The sequence below is a fragment of the Thunnus thynnus genome, chromosome 13 (assembly GCF_963924715.1).
Source record: "Thunnus thynnus chromosome 13, fThuThy2.1, whole genome shotgun sequence".
NCBI classification, from domain to species: domain Eukaryota; kingdom Metazoa; phylum Chordata; class Actinopteri; order Scombriformes; family Scombridae; genus Thunnus; species Thunnus thynnus.
The window spans coordinates 8,895,138-8,911,672 of record NC_089529.1 but is presented as its reverse complement, the minus strand read 5'-3'; the positions used below and the strand labels follow the sequence as shown (position 1 = coordinate 8,911,672).

General features: G+C 39.1%; 1 protein-coding gene across 1 annotated transcript in view; it reads left to right on the top strand.

Moving 5' to 3' along the window:
• LOC137195363 (roundabout homolog 1-like) overlaps nucleotides 1–9,231 on the top strand; it is a 108,471-nt gene extending 99,240 nt beyond the window's left edge. The window contains exons 18-33 of the mRNA XM_067607639.1: nucleotides 614–848; nucleotides 1,079–1,200; nucleotides 1,370–1,541; nucleotides 1,870–2,067; nucleotides 2,829–2,855; nucleotides 3,659–3,698; nucleotides 3,896–4,050; nucleotides 4,204–4,560; nucleotides 4,656–4,775; nucleotides 4,873–5,008; nucleotides 5,530–5,658; nucleotides 5,793–6,223; nucleotides 7,067–7,207; nucleotides 7,308–7,529; nucleotides 7,617–7,771; nucleotides 7,946–9,231. Coding sequence (XP_067463740.1) covers nucleotides 614–848; nucleotides 1,079–1,200; nucleotides 1,370–1,541; nucleotides 1,870–2,067; nucleotides 2,829–2,855; nucleotides 3,659–3,698; nucleotides 3,896–4,050; nucleotides 4,204–4,560; nucleotides 4,656–4,775; nucleotides 4,873–5,008; nucleotides 5,530–5,658; nucleotides 5,793–6,223; nucleotides 7,067–7,207; nucleotides 7,308–7,529; nucleotides 7,617–7,768 — 2,637 coding nt within the window. The 3' untranslated portion in view covers nucleotides 7,769–7,771; nucleotides 7,946–9,231. The remainder of the gene's footprint in view (nucleotides 1–613; nucleotides 849–1,078; nucleotides 1,201–1,369; nucleotides 1,542–1,869; nucleotides 2,068–2,828; nucleotides 2,856–3,658; nucleotides 3,699–3,895; nucleotides 4,051–4,203; nucleotides 4,561–4,655; nucleotides 4,776–4,872; nucleotides 5,009–5,529; nucleotides 5,659–5,792; nucleotides 6,224–7,066; nucleotides 7,208–7,307; nucleotides 7,530–7,616; nucleotides 7,772–7,945) is intronic.
• Nucleotides 9,232–16,535: the final 7,304 nt, after the last annotated feature.

The following is a 16,535-nucleotide window of genomic DNA, read 5'->3' as shown; positions in this document are numbered from 1 at the left end:
TGAAGACACTTGAAAATATTTACTTTATGCTGAAATACTTGGAGTTTTCTCTTTAAACATTTATTAGCAGAGAATAAATCCACTGCACAGAGAAGTGAATTTGTCTCTGGGATGATAAATTGCACTTTGTTCCAAACACATAAGAATTTATTTACAGCATTTTTCTGGGTGTGTGTGCGTGCATGCATGTGTGTGTGTGGATGCCCTAGCTGGAATTTTTTAAGGCATCCATTGTCATAATTGCGTGGTTTAAATGGAAACTGCTTAGTCCTCTCCTGGTTTGATTTTAACTAGAAACATGCTGAGGGGAAACTATTAATGACCTCATATCACAGTTTACAGTGAGAATTCACAGATATGGGGAAATGTTATTCTGTGTCACCCTCAAGGCAAAGGGAATTAACTGAATTTTAACAGATCATTCCTGCAGGATGTTCACTCTCACACAAAACAAGAGTGAACATCGTTCTTAGGTGTGTGTTGTTTTAACTCACATGCGATAAAGACTATCTTACATTCACACATTTGATTCAAACCAGACGTTCAGTTGCTCATGAACAAAAGGGAGCATGCTGACATTTATACTGTATGTTTTACTCTGCAATTCCATTAGGTCGAGCAGCAGTCTCCATACATCCAGGGTTACAAGGTGTTGTACAGGGCGTCTGCTGATCATGGCCAGCCTGAGGGGCAGTGGAGTGTCCTGGAGGTACACACCCCACAGGAGGACGGGGTGGTTATCGGTCAGCTCAAGAGGGGATCTATCTACGAGTTCAAAGTGCGCCCCTTCTTTGATGAATTCCAGGGAGCTGACAGTGATGTGAAGGTGGTCAGGACATTGGAAGAAGGTGACTGTCTGAGAACTTTCCTTCTACAGTATTAAATGTATCCGTTAATAGCAGAGAGGAATTGAATAACATCTTTTATTGACTGTATATCTAGATGACATTACAAACAGCAGGTATTGCTTTATTTAGTGTGCAGTGCTGTCAGAGATACAGACTATACATGGGATGCATACAGCATCACATGAGACTTAATATGTCTCCCTGGTAAACTGTATGTTCCATTGCTTCAGCCCCTAGTAGAGCACCCCAGGGTGTTACAGTGACAAAGAGTGATGCCAATGGGACTGCCATCCTCGTTACTTGGAAACCACCTCCAGGACCGGAAGAGGCTGGAGTCATTCAAGAGTACAAAGTAAGAGAAGAAGGCTCCTGCCCTCTACTGTACCCATGCTCTGCATCACATGTATTCCAGTTAAAATGTAAATTGTATCTTTGTGAGGCTGATGATGCCTCTTGTGTTGTCAGATATGTCCCTCAGGCAATCACTGTCATCTCGTCTCCTCCTCACCCTCTCTTGACAGATCTGGTGCCTGGGTAATGAGAGTCGGTATCATGTGAACCAATCGGTTGATGGCTCCACCTTCTCTGTGCTCATTCCCAGTCTGGCACCAGGAATTCGCTACAGTGTAGAGGTTGCGGCTAGCAACGGTGCTGGACCTGGGGTCAAGAGTGATGTCACTTTCTTTCAATTAGGTGAGAGTCCTCCCTAAAAAGGAGAGTTTGATTAGTAAGCTGTCACAAAACTCGGCCAATAAACAGTGACAATACCTCAGGTTGAAAACTTCCAATCCATTCATTCTCATAATGTTTCTTATACTGCTATTTATGAGAAACTTGAATGAACAATCTGAAGCTCATGTTGTGATTACCTTTAGCTGTCCAGGTTGTCTTTTTAACAATGCATGATTTTTTTCTGATTTTTATGCATGATTCTTTGCTGCCTTATCAACATTTTTGAACACATCACTGCTGTTGTTTTGCTGTAATGTCTGACCTCTTGCTTTCTTCTTTTACTGATCAGACTCTGCAGGCCAGATGATGGATATCAGTGAGGAAAGAGACACGTTGTCTCAGATCTCAGATGTAGTGAGGCAGCCGGCATTTATTGCTGGCATTGGCGCCACCTGCTGGTTGGTCCTCATGATTTTCAGTGTGTGGCTCTACCGTCACCGCAAGAAGAGAAGTGGCCTCAGCAGCACATACACTGGCATCCGCAAGGGTGTGTGTCTCTCTGTTATGTGTATATTTTATAAGGGTAGATGGATAGATATGTGTATGTTCAAGATGCTAATTTACAACCGTGTGGGCCAGGTGTACGTCTGTAAAACAGGTTGTCAATTTACTTTTGTGGGAACATTTGAAGGTCGTTATGATTGTAGAAGTGATCAATCCATGACACGTTGCCACCAGAGTAAACAGCAGTCTTCATCTCAGTGATATTAAGGAATATTTTCAGACGCTGATAAGCAGATCACATCAAAGGGTGAAAAATACTCCGGTCTAATCTCCCTTTGACACAAAGACTTCAGAAACAAATTAGACACTTTTCATTCGCGACTATGCAGACATTCAAACGATGACCTTTAGTCACTCATTTCCTCAACACAACACAGTTCTTGGAGGCACAGGCTTGTCAACCTGCCATTACCATGTCTGGTACAATATTACTGTTATTTTTCCCTCTCCCCCGGGTTGCCTGTCACCCCCATTAACCTGCACCTGGACACTTGTGTCAAAGAAAGAGGCTGCAGTGAGGCAGTTGACATGTGGTTATTTAAATGTTTGTACACATCAGTTTTTTTTTATATGAAGAGATGTCTATCAATACTGTGTGCACACAGCAGAGGATAGATGCATAGATATGAGAAAACCTCATAGCGTGCATAACTAAGCTCATAGCTACAATAATACAAAAGTATATTGAAATTATTTCAGTTTGCTCATCTTGCTTTGTTTTTCCTCCTTTGTGTGTTCCTACAGTCCCGTCATTCACCTTCACACCTACAGGTACGTACTGTATGATAGATCTGCTAATGTTTGTGATAACTTGTATTGAGTAGCTATGTATTTGGCAGGTTAATTATCATTTTTATCATTATATGTACTGCACAACTGAAAGAGCGCTACAATGCAAAAAGAATATGAAAAATTTGATTTTAAAAACGTAATCTTGACATAGAATACAGCAAACAAAAACAAGATGAAGAGAAATTAATTGAGGTAAAACATCAACAATGTCAACTAACCTTAAAAGTGATTAGATAGTTCTTTCTCTAAAATAAGAACTAAAGTAACAGTTGATGCTTCCTCTTCAGTATATTGTTATAGTACATAAATGCAGTACAAGCATGTTGAACCAAACTACGGATTTTGCTGATTGTAATAAAGCAACATCAGCTTTATGCATAAACATCTGTAGGCAGATAGTGTGCCGAGCCCACCTGCTCACTAGGTTAGGTTCATTAGATTAAAGAAGGAAAAATATGGAATGCATTATACAGAGAATTGTATTTGATGTTTAACCAATGATGGAGGAGAAAATGTCTCAAACAGTGTTTCTGATTCATTTGTGAATTTATGCCGAGAGCTGTAAAAGCACAGGCAATTATTTGTGTTGTTTTCATGCCCATTAAACCATACAGTCAGACTTTTTGTCCTCTGAATGGAAGCATGTATTGAAGAGAGCATAGACTTGACTTTAGATTTTAGCTTGGAATATTTACCTGCCTTTCATGGTTTCTCTCTGCCTTTAGCATTTCCGCTTTTTGACAGCTCATCAAGTTTTAATGTTTTTCTACATGCCTTTGCAGTTGCATATCAAAGAGGAGAATCTGTGTGCAATGCTGGCAGGTGAGTGATATTTTTGTTCCTTTGTGTTATATTAAGACTAACAGAAGAAATGCACTCACGTTGTGGGAACACTAGGGGGAGATGTCTGCCTGTTCTAAACAATGAAGCTTATGCATCCACCCCACACTCATCATTCTTCAGTGATATATGAGGACTGCAGGTTTTGATTGACAGCACTATGGTCCTCCTTATTGCAGACCTGGCCTTCTCAGCATGGGGGAACCTCTGAACCAGCTGTGGCTGCCAGAAAATTGGCCAAATGCATGTGCCAATCACAAGGACTGTAGTATCAACTGCTGTAATAATGGCAATGGCACCAGTGACAGTAACATGACAACATACAGCCGACCAGGTTAGTGCATGACTGAGTTCATGTCATCATTCGGGTAGGAGCTTTTGTGATACATGTTGTGTGTCTAATGAAAATCAAACAGCTCCCAGCAATGCTGAAGCTTTGTGACTCTTGCTGTGCTTCATGTGCTGCTTTGTTTCATGTCCTCCTCAGCTGACTGCATTGCTAACTACGGAAACCATCCAGAAAACAAACAGCTTGGTTCTGAGACGCCCATTTACAGTGATGTGAACCTCTCCAACAAGCTGAATGAGATTAAAACGTTCAACAACTCCAACTTGTGCTATGCAAGTCCAGGAGGAGATTCAGCAGCCACATATGAACCCATCCCATATGCCACCACACAGCTCATTCAGGCAAGCATTAAGAATAAGGCAGCCACCGGTGGTGCTATTGTAGAGCCTCTGGACATGCCCTGCTGGAAGCAGCCTCCCAACCCGCCTCCAATACCAAAAGAGATGGCAGCACAGATGCAGTACAACATAATGGAGCAAAACATGCTAAATAAAGGTAAAGTGGGGTTAAATTTGATTTGCTTGCATTATTTGAATGAAAAAAGAAATATATTGTAAATTTTCTCACTCTGTGAGACTCTCTGTCTTCAGATCATCTGCAAGGAGGTGAAGGTATGATCCATCCTAAAACTATCCCCTACAACCAGACCCGTGATCACAGCACTGGAGGCTCACACCACAGCTCAGACAGAGGCAGCAACAGCACCTCAGGTGAAGCCAAGAGATGAGCTATACAGATGTGTGATGATTTTTAACGAATCAAGCCAGAGGTCTGTGTTTACCATGGGGTTTTCCTCTAAATTCTCAGGCAGTCAAAATCAAAGGAAGGGACCGCGGGCCCCGAAGACACCAAAACATAATGCAGTGAGCTGGGGAGAAGCTCTGTCTCCTCCTCATGCTAATGCCTGGAACTGTGATGAGTATAGCCTACCCATGGAAAAGAGGTAGACACACACAGATTGCATATATGCATTACAGCACAAATACACACAGGGTCTTTTAGTCGGTAGTGCTGAAGTGGGTCACCACATGCATTACTTTATTTGCTTTAAACTGACTTTAAAATAATAATATAATAATACACAAAGTTATCACCCAGGCATTATTACAGGATGCAATGAACATCTGCAAACCATCTTTCAAAACAGAGCCTTATTGTTACTGCCGACACTTAAACCACACTAATTAAACAGTTTAGATATTTATCACTGTCAGACAGTCAGTTTACTATATTTAGAATTACTTAATGAAATGCATAATGGAAAGAACAGAAACACGCATGAATACAAGACATGTGCAGCCTTTCAGCAATAACAAACAGATGTTGCAGAAAGCTTATTGTTCACCTTTGTCCATTTTTCTATGATGGAAATTTGTGTTTCAATGGAGGACCGAGGTTTTTTGCATCAATGTCATTCCTCGTTACTTTAGCCATAATTAGCCATATTTGTCCCTTTCTTATCAGTTTTGATCCAGAGGAGAGAATAGAGGGCTGTCCTACTCCTCCAGTTAGAGGAGCAGCCTCATCTGCTACTGAAGTGCCCTATAGTCACCCACCTACCACAACACCACAGGGAGACCTGAGCAGTGGCTTGCGCGATGGAACCGAGCACTTCAGGTAACCAGATTAAAGCTTCCTGACACTGTCATTTCTACCTGACTCAATAAAAACTTTTGTTGTGACAAGACTGTATGGATTTTTTTAAATGCACTTTACAGCCAGCACAGCCACCCGCACCCTCTTTCCCCAACACACACCTACAGCTCCATACCTCTCTGCATGGATACTGATGGACAGGAAGAGGATGATGAGGAGGCAGAGGAGGAGATAGACACAGAGCTTGCAGAAAGTCACTACAGCCAACACCACAACCGGCAGAAGCACAAACACCAGCTGCACCACCCCTCTCCACACAAGCTGCTCCTCCACGGGCTGGAGCAGACCCCAGCCTCCAGCACTGGGGATCTGGACAGATCAGTCACAGGGTCCATGGTTAACAGCTGGGGCTCAGCATCTGAGGACAACATCTCATCAGGCAGGTCCAGTATTGTCAGCACCTCAGAAGGATCCTTCTTTACAGACGGCGATTTCAACCAGGCAGTAGCATCTTCGCGGGATATTGTAGGCCTGCGCATGTGTAGATACCCAGAGGAGTCAGGTGAGAGGGCTTGTGGGGAAAAAATGAATTAGTATTATTATTACTATATCATTTTATGTCATTATCACATCTCATTTTATCATATTTGTTTACTCTGTTTGATTTATTTGTGAATTTGCACATCATTTTACTAATTTAAGTTGTTTCAAGGTTCTTCTTCAGTGACATGATTTTCATCCATGACACTCTCGGTTTGGATCTGGCCATTTTTGTCATCTCATTTCCACTGCCTCAACTCATATTTCCCAAAGCTTTTTAGTGTTTTATTTTAAATGAATAAAATAAAATAAAAATGTGATAAATATGTTTTTTAAAAATTGCAAATATACATTAACATTTCAATATAACAACTTTATAATAGATGCCATATAAGCTATGGCATGGTGGTTTTCAATATATTGTCAACCAAAGGTTTAAAAAAGAAGGTTTTACATGAGTTACTATGAGTTTCTCAAATCAGTCACTAAATTAAAGCCCTTGAAAAATTGGTATTAATTCTTAAATATTTCCTTAGAAACTGAAATATCCATGACTACGTGAGCAACAATCAGATAAGGTTGAATAGTTTAGTTAGTTTGAAAATAAAACATATTTACTTAGGGAACAATGTCCCTGTGGTCCTAATTTAACACCACACTGCTCACAATAAGGATTGATGGAGAAACTATGTGTTGGCTGTAAATTTATACAATGTATATTTGACAAATAGTGTTATCATATATTAATTCAACACAATTAAAATATAAAAAAACAGACTCACTCTGTAAGTTTACTGTTATCTACCGTAATATTTAATGTAATAAACATTTTAATATTATAATATAATCTGTGTGATGATTTCAGGCCGGCGGCATCAGCGACCCAGCAGCCCCATGTCCACAGACAGCAACATGAGTCCTGCAATAACACATAAAAGGCCGAGGAGGCATAAACAGAACCAGACTGGTCAACAGGGCTACCAACCCAAAGACGTCTTCAATGATGGTAAAGACTGAACCAACATTTAGACTAGAGATTTGTCTAATATCTGTGTATCTCATAACAACTTTAACATTTGGATCTCTGTGTTCTGATGTGTCCCCAGACACCTGCATGCCTCTGAATTTCACCAGCCAGATGTCCCATGGTGACTATAAAGTGAGGGGGGCCACGCTGCCTCGGATGGGCTCTGGGGAGGGCCGGGGTCGACGAGGCAGCACTGGGACTCACAGGGTCAGGGAAGGTACACTTGAGCAGAGAGAGAGCCAGGACAAGCACAAGACTCCACTAGGAGGAAAAGGAGGCAGCAAAAGCAGACAGCACTCAGGTACAGTACTGGATGCATTATATTGCTCACTTTGCAAACTATAGTCTAGTCAATTATAAACCTCTCACTTTGTTGTCTCTTCTGCAGAATTTGGGGACATCCTTCTGTATAGTCGTCCCTCTTTCCCATCAGGTCATGCTCAGAGGGAGCCTGATGATCCCAAATCATCCAGCTTTATATCATGTGGAGACTCACGGACCAAACAGGGAGGACAGGTGGCACCTACAGGCCAGCTGTAGGATGTAAGTAAACCTCAGGAATCAAAACTCCAGATATAAAATTAATTTGTCAGCTTTATTGTGTCAATGTAATTTCCACAAATAGACATCTCTTTTATTATCTGTTACACAAGTTAAATGATAATTGAAGTGCATTAAGCGCAAGAAGACAAACACAACACTGTTTTGTTTTCACAGTTCCTGAAAAGCTAAGAAGCAATGTGAGCACAACAAGAATATGCTACAGTTGCTTCACACGAAGGACAATGACCTTTACGATATGGAAGAAGACTCCAAAAATACTGCACAATACATGCTATTAATTTCTACTTCAAATTTCTCATTAGATGTTGGAAAAAAAGAAAAAGTGCTCTCATGTTCAAGTCTGTGGACTTCAATTTGATGCACTGCTTATTGTTTGCTTTTTGGGTGACCAGCTTCCACGAGCCTGAACTACAGGTTGCTCAGTAAAGTAAGATGTATGCACATTTGATGGCGGTTGTGAGTGTCTACAAAAATATTGTCCCTGACAACTGCTTGATGCAGTCCATATTATGATCTTTGCTTGTCAGTTGTCTTGTTCTTTTACTGTAATTGATATTGAGTCTTTTCCAGCCATCTTGTAAATTGTTTACTGCCACAGAAGTGCTTGAAATTCAAATTTTATATAACAGTGTTAATGTTTTATAAGTGATGTACATCTTGTCTTTGTATTATTTGTTCTACTTTGGTTATAAAAGCACAATCACTTAATTTTATTATTATTATATGAATTTCAGTCTGGAGGAAATCAGTCTTTGGAGTCTTGTTAATCATTTCATCAGCTCACTTCAGGCTGAGAAAACGATTGTTGATTGTGATTGTGCATTCAGTTGCGTACATTTTGAGCTGCTTTCATTCAGATTTGAAATATCTGTTGTGTGTACTGAGAGAATTGCATGCAGATTCACCTGTAGGAGATTTTACTAAACATCCTGACTGCTTTGTCCTTTCTTTGGGATGATGAAAACTCTGGTCAAGGACTGGTTCCATTCATTGTTTTCTCCACTGAGTCAGTTTCATCTACGCCTGTGTTCGCTTGACCTTGACCATAACTTCTGGTGCAGGGCTGGACAGTATGCCAAATTGATCAAATTACTGACTATTAATCTCTTACTGGCCTAAACTCACTTAGCAATTTTCATTAAATGAATTGCCTGAAGACCATACAATTAAACTGAGAATAGCTACAACAATCACTGACATCTAACCAGATGTTCAGCCTTCTAAAATGAACCACAGAACCAGAATCTAACAAAGATATCAGAAGTGAGCCTTTGTAAGAAAGTAAATATTATTAGGCACTGGAGTATTAAGAAAATTATTACTGTTACAATTATAGATTTTGGTTATATTGTCCAGCCCTTTTTTATAGGTTATGTATGGAACAGGTATGTCACTTTAACTACTCTACTCTACTTTGAATAAATATTGCTAACAACAAATTACTCATTTCTGTAACCCAGTTCTTTATAGTTTTCACTGTAGACTCTACTTTCCAGATTCTAATGCGACAAAGAAAGAATCAGATCCTGCAAAAACCAGCCAGTATTTACCATGAAAAACGCAAACAACTGTCGATCCTTACTCTCATTTCACTTATGTCTACAAAGGTGGTTTTCAAAGTTAGAACTTTAACGTAACTAAAGCAAAAAAGATTTTAAAATGTACAGTATGTATAATGTTTCTTGGTGATCTTGTCAGAAGGCACGCAGAACTCAGACAGTCATGGACAGCATGGATAAGTCATGGGTGGTTTTTTTTTTTGTTGTTTTTTTTTTTTTTTCCCAAGACCTTGAAAGGTTAATTACATATATACCACACATTCAAACAGATTCTGAATATATCATACAAATCATTTTATAATCTTTCTTCTCCTGAACCATTCATGTGTATAATATTCACTTGAGTTTATGCTACAGGAAACATTATTGAATTGATTTGATTTATAAAATGTTAAAGTTTCATAGGCAAAGATGAAGAAAATGTGAAAAACTGTACTGTTTGTGTAGAAGTGGCATCAAGGAAAATATTTTACATAACTACTGTACAGTGGTTTTGCAAAATGCCAGTAAGTCTTGAGAATCTTATAGATTTAATTGGGGGGAAAGTTGTCATTATTTATAATGAAACATATTCAAAGATATTTGTCCATTCATTGATTTCAAAACTGTCACCAGAATTTTGCTGAGTGTCTATCTGGTCGTCCCATACTGTAGATAAACCCATCTCATTCTGTGGTAGTGAGGAGAGGCAGATGAGAGAGACAGGAGAAAAGAAAACTGACTGAGGACATGATGAGACATGCTGTTTAATTAACCTCGCTTATGAACCTTCATCAACAGAGCACCTGTGTGCTGTTGAAGCAAGGTTTTCACAGATGTCTTTCAGTGTGTGTGTGTGTGTATGTCTGTGAGCGGTGCATCATCCACAAATTATTTTATAATTATACAGACCTCAGTGTGATTTATTGGTGAAACCTGAACCACTCCATTCAGCAGTGATAAGTGAGGTGAGAAGCCCCTGTGACCTTTGTGATCCCTAATTTCAGATATCCTGACATCACCCACATGCGACAAACAGAGAAGACACAAACTCAGTTATTGCACACAGCACATTATGGAAATCTCATTCAGGTCACAGGAATGACTCAGATTTCCTGATAAAATGTTTACTTGGTCCTTAATCTCAGACCTTCAAGCCAGACTTTGTTAGGTCTTTATCAAACACTGAAATTATGAAAAGGGATTATGGATTTACATTCACCTAGTGGATAGGGACACGACTCCAAATGAATGCTAATGTTGCTACATATCTGCGGGATGTGTGATAAAGCAATTGATTGCTAACAAGTTTTCCACATCAATTTCAAAGGTGATATTATGTCATTGTGTCCACAGCTTCTTCTCCCCCCAAGTGGCCAGAAAATGAGTTATTGCAGGTTTTGACTGTCAATGTATGTAAATTTATCAGGGAATACAATCTCTGCATATATGAGTCATTTCTGAAGGTCAGCTGACCAGTAAGCGACCAGGAGCCAATGAATAGACATAATGATAATAGTTAAAGCCTTTTTTCAGTAATTAAACCTTCTTACAGTCCAGTGCTCCACTCAACCTAGAAACAATTCAATTCTCTACTTGGCTGTTGTCCGACTTGATCAAATATGGCTTTCAGAACACATACTGTACAGCTAAGGGTAAGAGGATCAAAGACTGAAGAATAGTCTCTTCACCTTGCAAGCAAGGTTGTATTTCTCATCAAAGTGCCATATTTCTTCTGTGACGTCCTCATGCCAACTTATACCTGAGCACGACGGAACCTGAAGAACCTTGTTGGAACAGAAAAAAATAAATAAATTGCCATAAGAAGGGCCACTCTGCACTTTTCCACCTAGAATCACTAACACAGGAGGGTTTATTTTACAAGCCTTGCCTTAGGCTCACTGATCCACAACAACCCACATGACTCATTTAATCTATGACTCTGTCACAATAGTATGTAACTTTTGGCTACAGCTTGTTTTCTACAGTCCATTAACCTTACTCACTCCCTCGCTTTCTGACAGTACAGTAGGTGAAATGAAGTGTGCAAGGAAGATCTCTAACTGCTCATGTGCAAAACACATCTTAGTTATTCTGATGATTGAACAAAAAATAAGAAAACACTTCAAAGCTAGTTACTGTACAACTCTGCAGCGTTAACTAAGAACTCATCTCAAAACCACTGTATTGTTTAGTATAATTCTGGAGATCTTTATATATAGCAATAGGCTAATAATGAATCTGCTTTGACATTGATTGCATAAATAGGCTACAAAATGAGCAAAGGAAGCACTAAACATTCAGATAACACATCTATGTTTTCTGTGATTGCAATTGTTGATATTTTGTTACCTTTCATAATACATAAATAATGACTGCACTTTTGAGGTTTGTCCATTTACAGTTGGTGAGAGGCACAAATGTTATTTTTACATAAAACCTGCCGAAGCATCTTGTATGTGAGTGTGTGTGTGTGTGTCCCACTCGTGCAAAAAGGCTGACCTCCTTTACAGTTGTACAGCTGTCAACAGCGACCACACAGTGTGATCCACCTTTTTTTGTCCAATTATCACTTCAAGCTGGAGTGATGTGACTGTTATGAATAAATGGTGGGTGAATAATTTTAACCAAAACTGTTAAAGGTAATGTCCACTCCAGTCAACATCACTTACACAGGATTGTTCAGTAAAAAAAACAAAAAAAAAACCTCTATTTATGACAAAATATATCACCTTTTTCATGGTTGCCTTTGAGGTGATGATTATTTAAAAAATGTGGAACAGAGTGTGCGTGGGAATCTCTTAAATGGAAAACTGAATATGCAGGTTTAAATGATTCTATTTGTGAATTATTCGAATAACTTGATTGCAACCAGTCAATTGCAGCCAACTTCTTAACACCATGAATTGCTGCCTTCATCCCCATCTACTTCATCTTTCTTATTTTTCTTCCTTTTCAAGGACAACTGTCTACAGTAGGTTATTCACAAGTGTTCGCCTCAGTTTCTAAGATACTGTGTGTGTGGGTGAGTGTGTATGTGTGTCTGTAAATGCATGTGTGTGCTGCCAAGTTTCATTTTCAATTTTACCATGTTTATCCAGCAGATTCTCTGCAATCTGTTGACAAAGAAAGGCCATGACAACTAGGGCAAATGTGGCAGAATTGCAGAGAGGCTGACAGAAAAAGTGAAACTGATGGCTGTCAACCCTGAGCAACTCTTTAGAAGGGGGACAGATCTATGGAGACAGTATGGCTGAGTGCTGTGCTGTGAATGAAAATGTTTCCTCTGCCCCACCAATTGAACTGCAGCATATGTCATCTAGGTGTTCAATTTTCTCCCATTATAGTACACAAAATATTGAATCCTAACATAATCCAAAATATGATTCTGCATTTGTCACAGGAGTCACTGGAGGTTTTGCAGAACTGGCACACTATGGTCTCTTGAACAGGTACATGCAATCACTCAGGCAACAGGATTTTCGACATAATGAGGTTTATTGAGGATGTGTAGAAGCCACTGTTGCAGGAAAGATGTTTGGAGGTGGTGAGGACATCGATTAGGTTCACAGCAGTGAAATAAACAGAGTTAGGCAGCATTTCTCAGCTCTGAGAGGCAGTGTTTTTCTGTGTCATTGACTTCCTCGGAGGCAAGGATGGTGCCAAGGTTCAGAACTACAGGGGCTGCAGTGGTGACACTAGTGTTGAGTGAGAAGTTAGGAGTGGAGGGGGGAAGAGTAATGGAGTGCAAATTTATGATTTCAAATTTACTGCAGTTGTGTTTGAGGAAGATTACTTTCTTTTAAAGCAGGCAGTTGGTGAGGAATTAGGAGGTGTCAGAGATAATCAGTCTGGTGGTGAGGTGGAACTCGCAGCAGCAGTAGTAAATTCTAATTTGTTTATGGAGATATATCACTGTCTGTCACTATAAAAGTTGACTGCGAACTATGGGAGGATGTGTCCTATGGTGCCAGGAGAGGACTTACTGTGGCAGATGAGAAGGGAATGCTAAATTGTTCAAAGCTGCACTCAAGGCAAAGAGGATGATACCATGACTTCATCTGGCATCAGGACAGAGAGGGCCATGTGCAACTTTGAGTGCACACCTGCTGACATGCTGACAAAGATCATGAAGTGAGATTTTCTAGCACAATAAGAGACAGAGGGTTGTTATAAAATGGTAAATAAAAATAGTAAAAAATGGAATTTTAATTTGAAATCTTTCATAAGTATACATGATTTACAGTAATGCCAAAGAAAGAAAGAAAGAAGGCTGAACAAAATGTTTTAAAACCCTCCACTATAATCTTCAGTGTGTGGTTTGTCTGTGTTATAAGTAAAAGGAGTTTTCACCACGTTTAAAGGCCCCTTCCATGTTGTAGAACATATACACATAATCTGCTTTGAGTAATATTTTGTGCCTGAAAAGTTCAATTTCAGCATTAACAATTCTGAAAATTACATCAGTCCTTCTTCCTCATTGAAAAATCTAGAATCTGTCAATATGTAAATATTTTTCAATTCAAAGATGTAACTATTGGACCAACTGGACAAAAGATCCTTCCTACTCTCAATCTATGTGTGTTTGAGGTTTCAAGTTTCCACATCACACTTGTGTAAGTTCCATATTGGACAAACTGAAAAGTCTGCACACCATATAAGTTGGATTCCAAACTAATTGTGATGATCATACTCATACTGTACATGCACGTCTTAAACCCTTAAGGTCTTAAGATGCGCACAAAGAAACATTCCCCCTTCAGCAGATGAAGGCCTTTGATGTCAAACTTTGCACATGAATCATTCTGTACACTAAAGCTCAAACATCCAAGCGAAGGAACAAGAAGAAAAACACATTTTTGAGTGTACTTGTTTTCTGATTGGTTTGATATCATTCCCATGACACCATCATCAGACAATGTGTAAGTCAAGATTTTTGAACTGGAAAAAAAAAACCTATTTGGGCAATAGTGCAGAAACAAGCTGTCCTAACTAGAACTTACTAGCGAGCCGATCCACTCTCCAGGGGAACTTCCAACAACTGGAGCTGGATCTTGGTTTTAAGATAAAAACAGCTACAACTTGTCTCGGCTGGAGACTGTGTTTTAATAAGTCAACAAGAGAATGTATAGAAAAAGATCAGCATGTTGATGTCCTGCCTGTAGTATAAAGCCCTCTGTTAGAGACCTCCAGGAGAGGCCTCGCCACTTCATATCAATGGCACCATGTGAAGTGGCAACATAAAAGAAGCAGATGAACCATCAGGGTGAACAAGATGAAAATAAATTGGTCACTAAGGGAGCTAAAGGCCAAGAGACCATGGCCTTTAGCTTATCCTCAGGGTAGCTGAGGCACAGAGCTGGATCTATGGTCTCAGGTGGGGTGCATGTAAACCACCACACTGTTTGAATGTTGCAATTAGCCAAATGTCATGAGTCACAAATCAGCCTTTCAAGGCAAGGTTACACATAATCATAGTGAAAAGGTTGTCCACCACATATTGGGAAAATTTCATGAAATGATGTGGCTCATGGAGGACTGATGATATGCAAAAGATAAAAAGAAATTGAAAGGTTCCCTTTCTGCTTCTTGTAAAGTGATGAATATTTGCAGAATAAGATATCATAGCATTTCATATATATATATTGTATATAAAAAATGTAAAGCCTGGCCACTAATGTTAAAGGGCTACACAAAATACAGTAGAATGAATGCAGTCAAGTCACTGACTGAGCCTTATATTGTGAAATTTTAACAACCTACTTTGCAATTCATAATGTTGGTTCAAAGTATACAGCGGAACTTCTATATTTCCTTTGAAAATGTATGATTCTGACATTTCTCATGTCTAAACTTGGCTCTGCAGTGGGGTGGAAGCACTCCAGATATAAATATCCTGTATGTAAATATGTTTATGTATGTATAATTTTACATGTTGTTATACCTTGAATAAATATGTCTACTGTCGGATTTGTGGGAGGCAGATTTTATTAATGTAAACTACATACAGCCTGTCACTATTATTCTTCATTTTGATTTGTTTTCACTGTGATAAGAGAGTGATTTACCCACAGAGTATTCTTTTATTTTATTTTTTGCAATCACAATCAGAAAGCCCTTCTCACAAATTACTTTAATTTTAATGTCTTCATCTGGCTATTTTGGGGTGGCAAATACACCTACACAATGACAAAACACTGAGTTTGAATGAATTATGTGATTTGAAATGAAGATTTTCTCAATGTGTTGTTTGTTATTTGTCTGTTATTTGCTATAAATGATTATACTTGTCTCCTATCTGGATATATCTTTTGTTATGTGTATGAAATAAAACACTCGACATTGCAAAATCACAAAGCATCCTCAAAGATAAAACTGTCTTTTCGCTTCACTTACACAGAAATACAAGTTTAGGGTCATCTACAGACAGTAGGTGATTCATTAATTTTTAACAGGGGGGATGGCCCAATGGGAGGGTGAGGACTAGGTAACCCTAACCCCAACCCTAGGACTGCAGGATTTTCATATAGGCCTAGCCTAATTCTTGACATTATAATTGCAATTTAGTAGAACTGTTATTAGGCTAAATACATATTTTGTGTAGGGCTATTCTTTAATTGGATGTAGACATTTAATAATGCTTATTTTTCAGAACATTTCGTGGTGTTGACAGAATAAATTTTCCCTTGAGTTATGTGACTGTAGCAGCTGAGCACCATGCAGTCAGTGCAGGTTAATTTCCTCAGTCACGTTACCTGCTCCACTCCCAGGTTACACCAAACATCTTTAGTAGAAACTATATCTGTAGTCATGTCTCCCCTAAAATATATTGTTACAGAGATGGCTTGGTTCCGGGGTGTATTGTCAGCAGCACAGAGGCTACTGAATGATCATAGAAATATTACAGGAATACTACAGGCAGCAGTGTGTCTCTATGATCCTCTCGCTCTTCTGTAACTACACATTGTTACTTGTCACTTTGACATGAAGGTGACACTACTCTATAGAGTATATAGGCTACAATATAGAATAGAATTGAATATTTATGGCATATAGTTTAGAGAATATTATAGACCCAAGATGAAACTGACAGAAGGGCAGGACTGAGAGGAAAAGTTGCAATTACAAATCCATCTGCTTCTTCAGCATCATGTACAGCACCATGGATTTATCAATACACAGCACAGTTAGGCTGCTGATATTTC